The sequence below is a fragment of the Podarcis cretensis genome (assembly GCF_951804945.1).
Source record: "Podarcis cretensis genome assembly, chromosome: 3".
NCBI lineage: Eukaryota > Metazoa > Chordata > Lepidosauria > Squamata > Lacertidae > Podarcis > Podarcis cretensis.
In genome coordinates this window covers 103945895-103962981 of record NC_137172.1, presented here as the reverse complement: position 1 = coordinate 103962981, position 17087 = coordinate 103945895, and the positions used below count along the sequence as shown (strand labels likewise).

General features: G+C 44.0%; 3 protein-coding genes across 10 annotated transcripts in view; 2 read left to right on the top strand and 1 right to left on the bottom strand.

Moving 5' to 3' along the window:
- The window catches only part of MFSD2B (MFSD2 lysolipid transporter B, sphingolipid), a 28857-nt gene extending 28073 nt beyond the window's left edge, over window positions 1–784 (top strand). For all 5 annotated transcript variants that reach the window (XM_079969913.1, XM_079969915.1, XM_079969914.1 and 2 more), the window contains exon 14: window positions 281–784. In XM_079969913.1, the coding sequence (XP_079826039.1) occupies window positions 281–326 (46 nt within the window). In that variant the 3' untranslated portion in view covers window positions 327–784. The remainder of the gene's footprint in view (window positions 1–280) is intronic.
- A 3953-nt stretch (window positions 785–4737) lies between these two features.
- Window positions 4738–15243, bottom strand: LOC307212433 (WD repeat and coiled-coil-containing protein-like). Of its 2 annotated transcripts, none has more exons than XM_079969800.1 (4): window positions 14650–15243; window positions 9165–11083; window positions 8338–8455; window positions 4738–5058 (listed from the first exon to the last, which is right to left on the bottom strand). In XM_079969800.1, exons 2-4 carry the CDS (start codon window positions 11058–11060, stop codon window positions 4763–4765), a joined length of 2310 nt encoding a protein of 769 aa, XP_079825926.1. In that variant the 5' UTR covers window positions 11061–11083; window positions 14650–15243; the 3' UTR covers window positions 4738–4762. The 2 variants fall into 2 exon arrangements, with proteins under 2 accessions (XP_079825926.1, XP_079825927.1); XM_079969801.1 differs by lacking the exon at window positions 14650–15243 and adding an exon at window positions 13162–13300.
- Window positions 15244–16815: 1572 nt separating this feature from the next.
- Window positions 16816–17087, top strand: part of FKBP1B (FKBP prolyl isomerase 1B) — a 52119-nt gene continuing 51847 nt past the window's right edge. For 2 of the 3 annotated variants that reach the window (XM_079970215.1, XM_079970214.1), the window contains exon 1: window positions 16816–16929. The gene's annotated coding sequence lies outside the window, so the exon portion shown is untranslated. The remainder of the gene's footprint in view (window positions 16930–17087) is intronic. The other variant, XM_079970216.1, reaches the window with a different exon arrangement.

The window sequence follows — 17087 nt, the reverse complement described above, 5'->3', positions numbered from 1 at the left end:
TGCGCTCTGGCACTTGTCACAGTGTTCCATTGTACCAGAAGCGGTTTAGTCATGCTGGCCACATGACCCGGAAAGCTGTCCGTGGGCAAATGCCAGCTTCCTTAGCCTGAAAAGCGAGAGGAGCATCGCATCCCATAGTCACCTTTGATTGGACTTAACCATCCAGGAGTCCTTTACCTTTTACCTTTATTAGATGTCATTGTCTTAGCACCTATGTTACAACGTCAACCACAGAAACCACATTTCTTCATGTGTGGTTCTTTTGCATTTTTTCAAACAGGCGTCTAAGCATTCTTTGTAAGAATGAAGAAATCACTCCTCTTTGAAAGCCGGAATAGCTTGTGGTAACGAAAACCTAACCAGGCAGCAGTGCTTTGCGGGATAAAAGGCTGTTCCTTATTCCACCGAAGCTTTATTTCACGGATGATACACACATCTATTTATCAAGGCTAAATGAATTCAGAACACATTGTAACTTGGAGCATAGTTTGGAGAGGAATGCTTAGAACCTGTATGTATAGAACACTGGGGAAGCTGCTTGCTGCTCTTTCCACTGATCTACAGCTATACTGAGGATTGGAAAACAAGCTGCCTTCTAAGCATCGCCCGACGGTCTGTCTCCAAGATGGGTAGTCCTCAAAATTTCAACTAAGAGGTCATGTTATCCATTCCTACACAGACTCTCTGTTCGTCAAACAATCCCCTTTCACAATTTGTTATAAATAACCGATGAGAGCAAAAATAAAAATGGGGGGAATCTTCTTTTCTTCATCAACCCTTCAAAGTGTCGGCATGTTTTCATGATTTTAAAATGTAATGTTTTGCACCTTCTACTTATCTAAACCAAGCCTTTTTTTATAGACACTTGGTTATGTCCCATTAAAAGTGGCTCTGTGCAAAAACATATTGCCAAATAGAAAGGCTTGCTTTTCATGTGCTTTTTAAATTCAAGCCCATATTTAAACTATCAAATTAAGGCTGTGACAAAGCAAGAGCATCTGTAATCCAGCACGATGCTCCAAAAGAAAAGAAAAGAGCAAAACCTTTGTGTCTTTGCTCCTGTAAAATGTTGGAGATTTGCTATTCTAAGTGAACAGCTAGCTCCGTGATTATTTACCTGGAGATAATAATATTGAGTTTGGCTCTTCAAAATCAAGGGTTCAAACAATTGCCACTCCGTTGCATTACTACTTTTGGCATTTCTTGGTATGACAGTGTGCACAAGAGGGTTGGAGGTAGTTTATTTAAAAAATAGCTAATCAGGTGAAAACCATATTTTTTCCAGGTACTATATTATTGGGAGAACCCTTTTGATTGCTACATTCTGAAAGTCAAGACTTTCAGAGGTTATTGCACCAAATAGTTGACACCCTTCAGGAGTACCACACGGTCCACCACTGATTTTGTAGTCAAATGTTCATGTGGAGGTTCTGTTGTTGTTTTGAACTGGCACCTTCATATTGGGAGTCACAATTTGGGTAATTTCTATGGTGCTTTTCTGAGCTCCTAGGACTCTAATTGCAGCAGAGGTGCATAGTCTTCAGATGGAGGCACCAGTTCCTATTAATAGCATCTGCAAATGAACACCACCTGCTCATGAGCTCCGCGGCAGATTCCACAGAAGTTTCCAGATAATGTAAATAATTATCCGTTCAGGTGCCAAATGCTTGGGACAGGGGTGATTAGTCAGTGTTGTGTCTGCCTGTGCACAGAGAATATTGGCATTCTCTTTCACAATGTGCTAAGTTATTGTCTCCCAATGTCACACTGTAACTGCCATCCAGTGCTATTTCACTCATTTCTCCCAGGTCATGCAGATTCATGAAACTTTCAACTTGAAGCCAGTCCATACACAGAAAGAGATACAAAAGCAGAGCACACAGCTACATGTGTTGTCTTCCTCTGCTTGCAAGTAAATTGACTCTCCAGGTAGGTTCTTAGTGAGCTAAAAATATCCAATGCAGCATGTAGCATTGCTAGGAAATCTAAGCGGGGGGCAGATTATATGGTACATGGCAGGCTTTGTGACCAGTGTTGGCTGGATATGATGAAGTATAAAACTCCCATTTATCACACTTAGCTGTGTGATACAGAGAAATTGCGCTATTTTTACAGTGAAGAGCAGGTTCTCTCAGTCTGACCTGGTACATGTTGGACTTTTAATGGCTAGAGTGTATAGCTGAATGTATTTGGAAATGGAGAATGTATTTTTGTTAATGAACTGTAGTGTTTGTAAGTTTAAGTTTTAAAGCTTTCACACGGTTGGGGAAAATTCTGAACACGTAGCATGGGCACATTTAAGTTATTTTGGAGCACAACCCATTGAAAGCAGATCATCAGCTGGGCCCAATGAATGAGTAGATTTGAGGATTTAAATGTTAAAAGTATGCTATTTGGCATTGCTTGCCGTGATGCCTCACAACAAAGCAAAAAAGTTGCTTTTGTATCCTGAAGCCTAATGTATCTGGGAGTTGTCCAGCTATATATGAGCTGAATGAGGTGGTGGAAACTAAACGCCTCTTCCATTACATAGTGGATATTAAGCCTACAAAATACAAGACTAGGCCACTGTATTGTTTAAGGGTCTCAAAGATGACACAGTAACCCAAGGAATTTCAATCTTCCTGCTGCCAAGAAAGCTTGTCCTCCTTTACGATCTCTGTGCAGCCACAAGGGATGTCAGAGAATTCTAGCAGAAGCTGAAGGGGAAATCAACATCATGTTTGCTTATTTGTCCCATGTCCCGAGCGGTATGTCACTGTTGATGGTTTTAGTCTTCAACCAATGTGTATTTGATTATATTCCCCCCTGTTTGCCTTATGTTTGCTTTGCATTAAAATGAATGGGATGGAATAACAACGACAAAGTAATTTATGCCAGAAATCACATAGGCTCTGTATTTTTGCTGCAGCAGACAGCAAGATGAGTAACGTTTTTGGTGCAAGGCAAGCTGCAGTGGATGCCACAAATACAAGACACAACAGAGAACGATGCCTTAATACATCCCTAGCAGTCACATACCAGTTTTAAACCTGTGAAAACCCTTTTGGAACTGAAAGCACACCCTAGTATGCATTCAACACTCCCCTGTAGGTGAACATTGCAAGAGAAGATAAATTACTGAACTGCCTTTTAGGCACGTTTTTTTTAACCTTTAAAACTTCACATGCCTGCTGTTTCCAGGAAGGCTTCTAATTGTGAGACTTTTGTTGCTGAGCTAGAGTTTGTTTGGACCCTGGGTGAGAACCCAAAGGCTTAAGGGTGTGTCAGAAGGAAAATGAATTGATACTGATTTATAGATATATTCACAACTTTGTATTTATGTAACATTTTTATATGTAATTGTGTATTTTTGTAGTATTTTAAGTTCTTGCTTCAGATTTTTGTACACCGCTTAGAGAAAATTCTAATCTATTAAGCAGTATAGAAATTAAATAATTAATTGAATCATCTCAAACTGCTGATAGGCCTGCAAATGCCACAGAGGATAATCTGGACAATTACTATTATAATAGAATATGCCATATTCCAGAACGAAAACATGCTGTTCAGCTGACTAGCATAGGAGAGATAGCAGCTGCTGCCTTTTGGAGAAGCTGAATCAGTTTATTAAAAACATTTTGGTATATGTAAGATAATAGCTAGCAGTGCAATGAAAATGTATAATGGCAATATTAGCTGTCAGGTGATTTTAACATCTTATTTTAACCAGGATTTTTAAAAAATGGATTAGGGTTTTTAATATGTTCTATATGCCCCTTTCCCATTCTTCTTTCTTGAAACATCCACCAACCCACTCACCTGTAAGGTCTAAACAGCATTGCAAGGCAGCGAAACATCATGTTTGAGATCTCCAGTTCCCAAATATTAACTCTGCCCCTCACCTCCTATGGTATGTGATATCACTTTAGAATACCCAGCAATCAGTCTCCATAGCTGTTATGAATTAAACAAATCTACTTTTTATTATAGCTTAGAATTGTTTATCTTCGATACATGCATACTCTTAGACATTTTGAAGAAAGACTTCCGTTGAGATACATTAAGGTTAGATGCAGTTACTCTTATCATGATTCTAATTAGTGACTAGTTCTGTAAGTGGATTCAAATAATCACTTGTTCAAGTGCATAGGAATTTCCAGGCACTGGTAAAATACAAATACATTAGTATAACAATACAGAAACTGTAGCAGGAGGAGTGTGTTATATGGCACAGCAATAAATATGAGCCAGTTTTGATTTCCGCTTCTAGAATCATAAATACCACCAGTAACATAGTTTTCAGTGTGTTCATGCCACTGAGATGTCTCCTGAGTAAATTCTAATGACAAAACCCCCTGAAGACCAATGCTCTGGATAAAATTTGACTTTTGTGTTTAGTAGAGAAACATAACTGGTGAGGAAATCTGAAAATATAAATTTGTTAATAAATAGGGTTGTTGTTGTACACTGCCCTGGCAATTTATACTTTTTATAAATAAATAAATAAAATAAGAGACTGAATAAACTTGTGGATGTGGTCTACAGAACTATACCAGGATCCATTACTAAAATAACCTGAGCTGTTTGCAGAGCTGTAAATTATATTTTTAAAAAGACTGACAAGGTAAGATGTACAAAATGGTGAAACACCATAGGAGTGTAAAAGCAGGGAACCCTCCCCCCACCCCCATGAAAATGCAACTTTTAATTATGGGCAGTAAAAACTTTCAGTCTTAAGTGACAACTAACAAACTGTCCTGACGGAACGACTTTAATTTGGTTATGAAGCCGTACTGGTTTGGCCTGAAGAATTGCTCTGTACCAGACACTGAGAAGAATGTTCTCCCATTACTTCCATAGAACTGTTATCACAATCCAAGCTTTGGGAGGAAATCTTCCTGTATCCACCACCTGTGGAACTGATGGTTTTCAGTGTTTTTGAAGAATCAGTGCTGCTATCGTTACAGCTGGCAATATCATTAGAGTGGGCATCCCTTATGACTATCTCCTGCAGGGCATCAAATGTTAATGGAATAAAACCTTCGTTGTCTGAAGTGAGCACAATCCAGGACAAACCTGTTGAAGACATTAGATACATACAATTTTTCAAGAGCATAATATCTTTGTTACACTGTTTGCGATATAAAACAACAGTAGCTGGCTGGCTGGCCTAAATTCAGAACTTAGCTTAACGGTATCAGACCCATCAGTTATGTATTATGCAATACACTTCTAGCCATAGGTGCCAACTTTCCGGGGCCCTGGGTGCCCGAGCACCCACAAAATTCCCCATGAAGGGCACCCACAGGCCCGGGCATCCATGGTCGTGGGACCAAGCTGGAACTCCTGCTTCTAGCCAGCAATGTTAGATTAATTTTTACGTACACAGAAAACAGCAAGAAATACATCTTGACGTGACTTCCAAGTCACAGACAACTTTTAAAATGAGATTGTATCAAAATGACACTTGGGCAATTCTTGGCTGGAAGCATTTAATTCAAACAATTCTTGCATTGCAGCTTCTAACTTGTACATTGAAAATGGTGGTATTTCAATACAGTGATTATACTCTCTGAATGGCTGATCCATGCTTAGTAAGACATGAAAACTCCCAAGAGAAGGAATAGTACTAGCAAACCAAACAGAAATTGGGGGTGACCACTCCACTCTGACAGCCATCCATGTCTTGGTTCAGCTTGTAGCCCAGTGAACAGAGAAGCATGCAGCACCTCAGTACTGGAGAATTAAGCAGCAACAAAGGTTGGATTCTATGATTTAGCCAGGGTCCCTCCTGTTGCCAAGCAAGGCCACAGACCCCACTGTTCTGTAGCTTGGCTGCCAATGACTTCAGATGTTTCTTGCTGAGCAGCAGAAGCAAACTCCCATTTTTTTTTCTTGTAGTCCTGGTGGCACTACAGTTTTGTTAAGTCTGAAAATGCAGTGCTACAGATGCTCACGAGTATTTTTCTCTAAAAAAAAATCAGGATAACCAAACTGCTTTTGGTTTGGGTTTCCCCCCCCCCCCACCTTCTTCCAACGCAGCAGGAATGATGAAAGTAAAGAATGAAATGGTGGAAGGTGTGTGTTTGTGTGTGTGAAATGACTGTTAAGCCCAAGGTGCAGCTCTATCTACCTAGCTGCACCGTTCAGGACCCTCTTCCCTTTCATCTCAGTTTCAGCCCATTGATACAGCAATGTTAGTGAGCTGCCTAAAGATTGTGGAGGGTGTTCTTCCTGGAATGTGCATGGAAACACTGTGGGGATGATCTTAGCCTTGATAGAACTAAGAGCGTTTGGCCTGCCTCTGCTTTCCTAAAGCAGGTACAGTGGTACCTCTGGATGCAAACGGGATCTGTTCCGGAGCCCCGTTCACATCATGAGTAGAACGTAACACGCGACTGCATGTCTGTGCATGCGCGGGTCACGTTTTGCCGCTTCTGTGCATGACATCATTTTGAGCATCTGCGCAAGCGGCGAAACCCGGAAGTAACGCGTTCCGTTACTTCCGGGTCGCAGTGGAGAGTAACCTGAAAACGCTCAACCTGAAGCATATTCAACCTGAAGTATGACTGTAAAAGCAGCCATTTCCCCCAATGCCATTCCAAAGTATTTATACCCCAGATGGGCGGGGTATAAATAATATATTATTATCATCATCATGATCATGATCATGATCATTATTAAAGAGGCATTTGGAAGCTTCCTTTTTTCAGGTCACAGGCTTAAAAAGCAGGAGGTGTAATAGGGAAGAGGAGTAAAACCAGACAGTATATGCCAGCTTGAGTTGGGGTAGGGCATGGATAGAATAATACCAGCATCAGCAAAGCAGTTCAGGAGAAACAGGGAGGCAGACTCGCAGACATGCAAGGGGGGCATTATTGTAAAAGATGTTAGGAAGGGCAGCAAACAGCTTTCCCAAACCACCACCTCCTGAAAGGACTGCAGCACAACCAGGGCAAAAACTGGCAGGTCCAAATGTCTAGTTCTGCCAGCACCTCGTGAAGCAGCCTTTCCAAAGGAACTTGGTTCCAAACTGTAAAACTGTTCCTGGATTACAGGTGTAGTCAGCTTTTAGCAGTCATGCAGTACTTCTCAAATTTTATATCGACATGGCGACGTCATTCACTTCCCGTAATTTTAGGAACTGCTAGAAATGCAATTCTTACCGGCAGCTCCATTTGTCGGTTATGTAACACTCTGCGGCAAGTGACATCATGAGAAGATTGAGGCTTTACAGTCATGTGAACTTTTAATCTTTCTGCTTAATGCTTTATCTGAACTCAACTTAAGGCCAATACCGCACAAGACTTTCAAAATATCTCTGCGGGCACAGTTAAACAAGCCAGTATATGTAACACATTGTAGACGTGTTAATAACCCACCCTGAAATTGTGCACGTAAAATCAGGGCAAGTCGCAATTTATAAGATTTACTTTCATAACTGAGTAAGGGGAATCAATCTGAAAATCACTATTGATAACAAGAATGTAACTGCCTATTTGAACGGAACGGTGGCGATTTTCTTAAATTATTCCAAATGCCATTTGGGAGTTCTTGCAGCAGCTTGCAACAAATGAAGCGTGCTGAAGCCACTGGGTACAGAGTGGGGTGTTACTAAATTGGGCACACTCTGTTTCTTTCCTGGGCCTTGATAGTGCTGTTAACTTGTAAAATGTCTGCAATTAGGCAACTGCACTTGGGATGCTGAGTATAATTCTGGTCAAGCACCTCAAAAAGGATACTGTAGAGCTGGAAAAGGGTAATCAAAATGAAATTCCCTATGAGGAAAAGCAGAGCTAATGCTCAGAAATATCTCTACACTTGCTACTGAAATACAGTGGACTCTCGGGTTGCAAACGTGATCCGTGCAGGATGCACACTCGCAACCCGCAGTGGTGCGTCTGCGCACATATGGGTTGCGATTCGGTGCTTCTGTGCATGCGCAACTGCCGAAACATGGAAGTAACCTGTTCCAGTACTTCCGGATTTTGGCGCGTCCATAACCCGAAAAAACGTAACCTGAAGGTATAATTGTAAACATTACTCTAAAGCATAGGTGATATTGTGAGAAATGACACAGAAGATACAAGTTATGCAGAAGAAATCAGTATTCCTTCTCTGATTTCCCAAATGGTCTTCTAATAAGCACAAACCCTAGCTGAAAATAAAGGGCTCTGGCACCTTCGCCTCTTATAAACAAAAATGTAAAGCAACTTCCGTTTCTGAATTCTAAATTAGACCAAATGTAACACACACAATAAAAGTCACAACTGTTTTCCCACTGGCACACTGCCTTCCTTCCAGATCAATCAAATATTTTCACTAAATACCATATTTCTGACAAACAGAACTTACCATGCTGCATTTCAACAAGAGTCAGGTTGAAAATCTGCTGAATTAGACTTAGACGAAGTTTGCCATCGCAGAGGATAACAGCTCGCTTCTCAGGTGTAACAGTTCCGGAACAATCCTTCTGTAAATTAACAACAAACTACTAGCGTGATCAAGACTTATTTCACCCCGTTCCCAGGCACCTTGCAACAAATCTGATCTGCATGCATCTAAATTTGCTGAATGTTCCAACTCAGCCTGTGCTGATCACCTGCTTGGCCCTGGAGCGGGGGAACTATAGCCAGGCCACCTCTTTGCTGATTTGCCCTTAACAGGTAATTAGCAGAAGCACTCAAATTGGACAGCACTTGCCAAAATCAAACAGATGCCCAGAGTCTGGGACTGCATTCAAGGATCTGCAGGCCAGTGCAACAGATATGCATTGTTTGTGCACACAAGAATTCTAAGCAGTCTCAACTGATGAATGCCCAGTGGAGAATTTCCAGAGGTCTCCTTCCCAGCTGTTGCTCTATGGATGTGGCTCTCCAGATTTGTTGCACTCCCAAACCTCATCAGCCCCAGGCAGAATAGCCAATTGCCAGGGATGGTGGGAGTTGTAGTCCAGCAATGTCTGTAAGGCCACAGGCTCCCCTCCCTAGATGCTCTTAGTGTCACACAGCTAATTTTGGACAGTAAAATAGTTTGCCTCCCTTCAGTGAGTTTGTCTTAGCCCATGCTGCTATACAAAAGTTGCTTCTCTCCAGAGATAGGAAGCAAGATTGCTAGTATTTTTAAGCATAGCTGGTAACAATAAAGCAGATGAATACATATACTTTTTGTTTGAAAGGTACCTGATAAGTGATGTTAACAAAAGAGGGAGCATGCGAAGATGGATATCCCAGCAGAGGTTTTTTCCCCGATTTCAAAAGCTCAGTTAGTTCAAAAAGCTGATGCTGTAATTCTGCAAACCTGCAGCACAGCCTTTCCAGATGCTTAGAGGTGTAAGAGGGTTCTTTTTCAATTTGCAGCAAGTTTGTTTTTGAGGAATTTGACATATCTGTAGAACTATGCACATGCTTGTTTGGTGAAATGGATACGTTTGACAATCCTGAAGAGGTTTCGATTCCTTGAAGAACAAGTGAACGATTTGTTGGTTCAGCATCCAAACATCCCAGAACTTGAGGGAAGTCCCTGGAAATCTTTTTCTCCTGGAAGTCAACTGCATTGGTCAGCACGCTTTGCTCATTAGCAGGGCTCTTAATTTCTTCTATGAGTTTTCTTCTGTTTCTAGGAGACTGGATCGCTGTGCAACTTGGCAGTACCAATCCATCACATAGTATATGAGGCTCTGAAGAATGAATTTCTATGCCTTCTTTTTTTACCGGTACGTTTGCAAAGCAAACCTGGGTAGTCCCCGAAAAGGCAGAAGAGTCTTCTTTGCACACAATTTCTTTGACCGTCAAACGGAGAATGTACTTGTCCGAGCGTGACGATGGAAGAAAAGCCGGGTCTGTTAATTTCTGTTTTCCAACCAGTATCAGCAATAGCTTTTCTGTCAGGAAACACAATCCCTTTGGTCTTTCGCTTTTCTCCAGTTGAATTTGTTGAATGTTAGGCAAGTGAGATGAAGATAAAGAGTAAGCCAAAATTATATTACAAGTGTTGGACGCCACTGCCACAGTTTGAGTTTTAGAATCAAAAGTCATTATGTCTGGGACCAGAATCCCTGAGATGCTGACTTTTTTGGTAGCTGTCACTTTTCTTTCAAAAGTCACCAAGATCAGGTGTGAGGCATCTTGGCCGCTTCCTGTTAAGTAATCCTTAGTTCTTAGATGAAGGAGAGAATTGTTATCAGTCTGCTGCTTGCTTGCAGTGAGGTGGGTTAGATCCACCGATGAAGATGTAGAAGTTACAATGGACCCAGGTTTTTCTTGGTCTGTTAACTTTTTCCCACTGTCTACAGAGAGCTCTTCTTTGCAGGCCGACGAGGAAGTTTGTGAGGGAACAGAGTTTCCGACAGCCTCAGATGGCATTTCAAACGAAATGCCCGCGTTTAAGCTACATATCTTATCTAGTGGAAGTTCGGTAGCAACCGCCACTTGAGAACCTAATGTCGCTTCAATTGCACAGATGTAGCCTCCCACGTCAAATATCGGGCAAAAAGAGCATGCATTCAAAGTTTTCTGTTCATCATCCCAAATATAGGAATGGAGGGCACTGCCTATCCCAACCACCAAGCGGTTGCCTTCCTCAGTCCAGCAAGCACAGTGGATAAGTGCACTGCTTTTAATATCTGCTTTTATTCTTGAGTTGTTGATCCGAACGGAGTGTAGCACAGAGGTGTCCCGCGTAGTAAGCACAGCCAAGATTTCCTTTTTCGGATGCCACACACAGCCTTGAGGAAGTATGGGAAACAGCTCGCCAATTTCGCTGATTTGATAAACCATCAGTTTGTTTCTTTCAGAAACACTGTAACATAGCTGCCACATGGTGATGTGTTTTTTATGCTGGATAGCAAGGAGGGCAGGGAGATCTGGGGCACAAGATGGAGCCCAGTAAAGTCCGTGAACGTGTTCAAACTGGCCAACAACATTCGAGTTGCCAAATTTAGGTTCTCCATTATGCTGATACAACGAAGTCAGGATCACTTGCTTTCCATCAGTCCAAGCAATCCCATGCACAGGATGTATGGCCTGGTATAAGGCATTGAGGCCAGTTCTCAGCAATTTTCCTTTCCCCAACTCCATTTTTATGTTCTGAAGGAATACATCTGTAAAGCAAGCAAACAAAAAACATTATTTGAAACATTTTCGCTGTTGCTAATTTGACTTTATGCCATATAATGATGCAAATACGAAAGGTAAATTCCCAGGAACATTTTGTGGCTCACGGTTGAAAAAAGCATGCTGGATGAATTTCTGCCTTGATCCATCAAGGCTTCTTGTTTTCTTCTAGCATTCATCTTTTTAAAAAAAATTATCTAGTGATTTGAAACAATAAGCAAAAAGGGTAGTAAAGTAAACACAGTATACAACTGAGGTTCATGTATCCTTTTTCCATAGAGTTTTTTAAATTTCATTTTACAATGTATATAATAAAAGAAAGAACAATGAATAAAAATAAAAAGATGAAAAACAAAACTATAAAATAGGCACATGGAATGAGTATAGTTGCACACGGGTTAAAATAACAAAGTCCAAGAATATAGGTGCCCATATATCAGTAGGTATAATTTGCATTTTTAAAAAAGTATTTATATTATTTTGTTACAATACTGTAATAGGCAATAACAACTTTAACAAATGCTAGAATATTGATGTTCTTTTCACATTACCCATTTTTATCTCTAAGGTTGCATACACACTATAGCTTTAAAGCCCATTTGAAACACATTCCTTCACTCAAAAGAATTCTGGGTACTGCAGTTTATCCCTCAAAGGTACAAATCCCAGCAACTCTTGACAAAACTACGGTACCCATAATTCTTTGGGAGGGGGTGGGATGTGTTTTCTGACATCTATGTCAGACAGGTACTCTCACCACAGTCATGATTGGTAGCAGCTCCCTGCCAAGTGTATACTTCGTGTCAAACCCAAATCTGCCTTGCATAAGGCAAATATAAGAAGCTGGGGAGAAGAGGGGGCACTTTGTACTAAGCTTACTATCAGAGTGAAAAATAATCAGCCCTACCGCTTGGGGCACAGCTGCTTTCCCATTTCTTTTTTTTTTAAGTGTTTGTAGTGGCTGGGAGAAGTGTGCAACAGAAAAATATCTGGTAAAAGCTTAAAACCTTGACTATATAATGCAGATTGTGCCTTTCCTGCCATTGGCGTGGATTAGTTTCAATGCTCTGCATGTGTTCTGTATTCCCTGTACTATAGATATTCACTAAAGGTGAATAAGTGAGTATCTACGTTAGAGAATTCAGAACACATGCAGAGCACTCAAAATAATCCAAGCCAGTGATACGTCCCAAGTCTGCCTTAGTGATCCCATCTGTGAAATGGGTATGTTTTCTAGTATGTCTTCTACATGCATGGTTGGCATCCGTCTGTCCTGGGAGACAACTGAGGAGTGATTACTTGACAATACGCTCCACATATAACAAAGAGTCTTGGGGTACCTTGTGAAGTAATAAATTGTGGCATAAACTCTTGTGGCCCAGAACCCGTTTTGTCAGTTATCAGGCAGCAAACTAAACTAGTGTTGCATGTGTGAGACTTGATGTATAGTCCACAGCAGGTATGTCTGCACATAGTTTTTGCTTTATGCTTGTGACACAATTCCAGCTTGATTTGTTATGCTACTCTGCGCTGGCCTTGGTTATCATTGTTAAGTCTTTCAAAAACCCAGTTGCTTGGCGGCAGGTAACTTGTAAAGTGCATACAATAGCCAAACAAAACATTTTTCCGAACAGAGCAAGCAAGGTGTTTTCTGTAGGCTTTGCCAGTCTTTGGGGAGTTCAGAAACATACAAGCATATATAATTGTTGGAACCCGCATGCCTCCTTCTTCACTAGTTCAGTTGGCAGAGCATAAGACTCTTAAATCTCAGGGTCACAGACTCAAGCCCCACACACTGGGCAAAATGTGGACCAGATGGGGTCCCTTCTAATTTGACAATTTTTAATGTGCTTGGAGCAACCGCAGTCGTGCTTAACTCTGCTGCATGAGAGCAGAAATCTCTCTCCCAGCGCAATAGTAGCCTAGTCAGGTAGAGCACAAAACCCTTCATCTCAGGGTTGTGGGTTCGAACCCTGCGTCAAAAGATTCCTGCATTGAAGGGGGTTGGACTAGATGACCCTCAGGGGTCCCTTCTGACCCCGAAATTCTACGATTTTATGCAAACCATAGTGTGAAGGGGCCCCAAGGCCTAGACTGAGGACTGTTCTGTGACTCACAGCTCCAGTTGGTTAGGAGCGGGCTGCCGATAACCATTGCTGTCAACCTTCCCTTTTTTTGCGGGAAATTCCCTTATTCCAGCGCCGTTTCCCACTGCTATCCCAGATTGTTAGATATCCCGTAGACTGTCCTCGAGCCAGTTGAGCCTGCTGATCCCTTATTTTCGAGGCTCCCCGGGACAGGTGAGGCTCCTGGTCCCTTATTTTCGAGGCTCCCCGGGACAGGTGAGGCTGCTGATCCCTTATTTTTGAGGCTCCCCGGGACAGGTGAGGCTGCTGATCCCTTATTTTCGAAGCTCCCTGGGACAGGTGAGGCTCCTGGTCCCTTATTTTCGAGGCTCCCCGGGACAGGTGAGGCTGCTGATCCCTTATTTTCGAGGCTCCCCGGGACAGGTGAGGCTGCTGATCCCTTATTTTCGAAGCTCCCTGGGACAGGTGAGGCTCCTGGTCCCTTATTTTCGAGGCTCCCCGGGACAGGTGAGGCTGCTGATCCCTTATTTTCGAGGCTCCCCGGGACAGGTGAGGCTGCTGATCCCTTATTTTCGAGGCTCCCCGGGACAGGTGAGGCTGCTGATCCCTTATTTTCGAGGCTCCCCGGGACAGGTGAGGCTGCTGATCCCTTATTTTCGAGGCTCCCCGGGACAGGTGAGGCTGCTGATCCCTTATTTTCGAGGCTCCCCGGGACAGGTGAGGCTGCTGATCCCTTATTTTCGAGGCTCCCCGGGACAGGTGAGGCTGCTGATCCCTTATTTTCGAGGCTCCCCGGGACAGGTGAGGCTGCTGATCCCTTATTTTCGAGGCTCCCCGGGACAGGTGAGGCTGCTGATCCCTTATTTTCGAGGCTCCCCGGGACAGGTGAGGCTGCTGATCCCTTATTTTCGAGGCTCCCCGGGACAGGTGAGACTGCTGATCCCTTATTTTCGAGGCTCCCCGGGACAGGTGAGGCTGCTGATCCCTTACTTTCGAAGCTCCCTGGGACAGGTGAGGCTCCTGGTCCCTTATTTTCGAGGCTCCCCGGGACAGGTGAGGCTGCTGATCCCTTATTTTCAAGGCTGCTGATCCCTTATTTTCAAATCTGAAAGTTGAGAGCTATGCCGATAACCCCAAGATCGCAGGTTCGAGCCCCGTATGGGACCGGCGCTGCCTTATTCCTGCACTGCAGGGGGTTGGACTAGATGATCCTCAGGATCCCTTCCGATCCCATGAAAGGAGAACTGTCCGTGTGGGTTTGCTTTTCCTTAAACTGAAGTTCAACGGGACTCTCCCCCAAGCAGGCGTATTGGACTGCGGCCTAAATCGTGCTACACACCCACCCACTATAAAACCGCAGCGCCTCGGGGTTTTTCCCTCGGGCCGTTGGCCCCGCCCCCTCCTCCTCCTCCTCCATCGCCCCCGCCTACCTGCCCGCCCCCGCCCCCGCCGCGGGAGGCTCTTACCTTATAAGGGAACGCGATTCGGTCGCCAATCGGGATAACGACATCGGCCTCTTCTCGCACCCGCTCGGCGCTCTGTTCATTCCTGTTAGTTCGCGAGCGGAGGAGTAGGAGCTGCTCGGCTCCCGAGCCGCCACAAGGGGCGCTGGCTGGCCTTCGGGAGGAGGAGGAAAAAGGGGCGGGGCCTTAAGCCGGGCGCCTTGCGTCAGCTCCCCTTGTCTACGCTCCTCAGTCGACGGCGCTCTACTTACCACCAACGGGTCTCTCTATGATCTAACAAACGCCCTCTCGCGACAAGGGAGCTGCTTTCCCCTCCCCCCCTTTTTTTGAGGCCTCGCTCACGTGGCTTAAGCTTCTATGCGGTTGGGTGGCAGGCGGCGCGTGCGGTTCGTGAGGAGCATTTCTGACAGGGAGGCGGGGCCAGGAGACGCGCTGGTCCCGCCTCGTGCTCGGGGCTTCAGTTGGCCTTTATGAGGCAACCTTGCCCGGTTTGTTTATTAGGAGCTCGTAAGCTTCTCAATACACTTTATGTGCCTGACAATAAAAACAGGTGCTCTGTGTGTATACTCATATACATAAAAGGTAAAGGGAGCCCTGACCATTAGGTCCCTATACATATACATATATATATATAGGCGTAGGGACGCAGGTGGCGCTGTGGGTTAAAGCCTCAGCGCCTAGGACTTGCCGATCGAAAGGTCGGCGGTTCGAATCCCTGCGGCGGGGTGCGCTCCCGCTGCTCGGTCCCAGCGCCTGCCAACCTAGCAGTTCGAAAGCACCTCCGGGTGCAAGTAGATAAAAAGGGACCGCTTACCAGCGGGAAGGTAAACGGCATTTCCGTGTGCGGCTCTGGCTCGCCAGAGCAGTGATGTCACGCTGGCCACGTGACCCGGAAGTGTCTCCGGACAGCGCTGGCCCCTGGCCTCTTGAGTGAGATGGGCGCACAACCCCAGAGTCTGTCAAGACTGGCCCGTACGGGCAGGGGTACCTTTACCTTTATATATATATATATATATATATATATAGGCGTTAAGCCGTTTTCCTTCACAAGCGACCACGGCTTGAAAGAGCCTGCCTCAAACGCCCATTCGGCCACGAAGCGCGCCAGGCTGAGGTTACCCCCACGCACCAACCACCACCACCAAGAATGTCAGAAGCTATAGATCACCCTCTTCGAGAGCTACAGTTCCCAGCATCCTTACTTAACACACCACAGTTCCCACGTTTCTGGGTCAGGGGTAAAGTCCTGGACTTTATATGCACATGGCGGGCAGGCTGCTAGTCTCCGTCCTAGCGCGTAAAGTTACAGTGGTGCCCCGCAAGACAAATGCCTCGCAAGACGAAAAACCCGCTAGACGAAAGGGTTTTCCGTTTTGGAGGTGCTTCGCAAGACGAATTTCCCTATGGGCTTGCTTCGCAAGACGAAAATGTCTTGCGAGTTTTTCCGACTTTTCCCCCCTTTCCCCCCCTTTGTCTAAGCCGCTAAACCGCTAATAGCGCTAAGCCGCTAAGCCGTCAATGGGCTTGCTTCGCAAGACGAAAAAACCGCTAGACGAAGAGACTCGCGGAACAGATTCTTTTCGTCTTGCGAGGCACCACTGTACTGTGAGTATAACCCGACTTCTTAGTAGAAATAGCAGGTTACATGTGTAGGTAGCTCTGCCTCTGAAACACTCGTCCTGGTAAAAAGCAACCGCTGAATTTAATAAACAAGTGTATAGCAAATAAGACACATGTGCAGTCCTTGGGTCTCTGGGAGGTTTTTAAATGGAGGAGCTCTGGGTGTTTTTCCTGTTTGTCTAGGCCCCTTTTTTGGTAAGCTATGAAGGTCTCTCACCTTTTTGCTATTAATAAGATCGGGTTCAGATGAAATGACTTTCCCTGTGCGTTTATGAATCCCCGTGGTTTATTGCTGTCTGTGCTTTTTCAGTACCTCTGAGCTCTTTTCACACAACTATATATGTTGTGTTACCTGGAACAAGGGGATAACAATCTGATGGTGAACATTTTATGTTATAAGATATTTGCTAGTCTTTAAGGAGCTGCAGGACTCTTGCTCTTGTGGCAAGAGACTAAATGCACCTCTCACTTTTTTAGAAATGATTAGAAATAATATCAAATCAATGTCAGAATGAAACCCCCTGTCATTTTTTGCTGTTTTGTGGAAAGGTGCAGCCTTCTCCCAAGGACTCTTGGGAGGCTTGCGGTGGAGCAAAGAGACAGTAGCGGAAGGAAGAACATATTCCGAGCAAATATTGAATAAGCCACAATGAGGGAGAAGAGGTAAGACTTAGAATTACAGTTAGAAGAGAAAGGGCTAGTTTCTTCCCCCATATGTATCCCAAACTATATGGATGAACCATCACAGGTATATACTGGATCATATTTTTAAAAGCAGCAATCCACTACTTAAGGCAATGAGTAAGTCCCTCCTTCCAAAT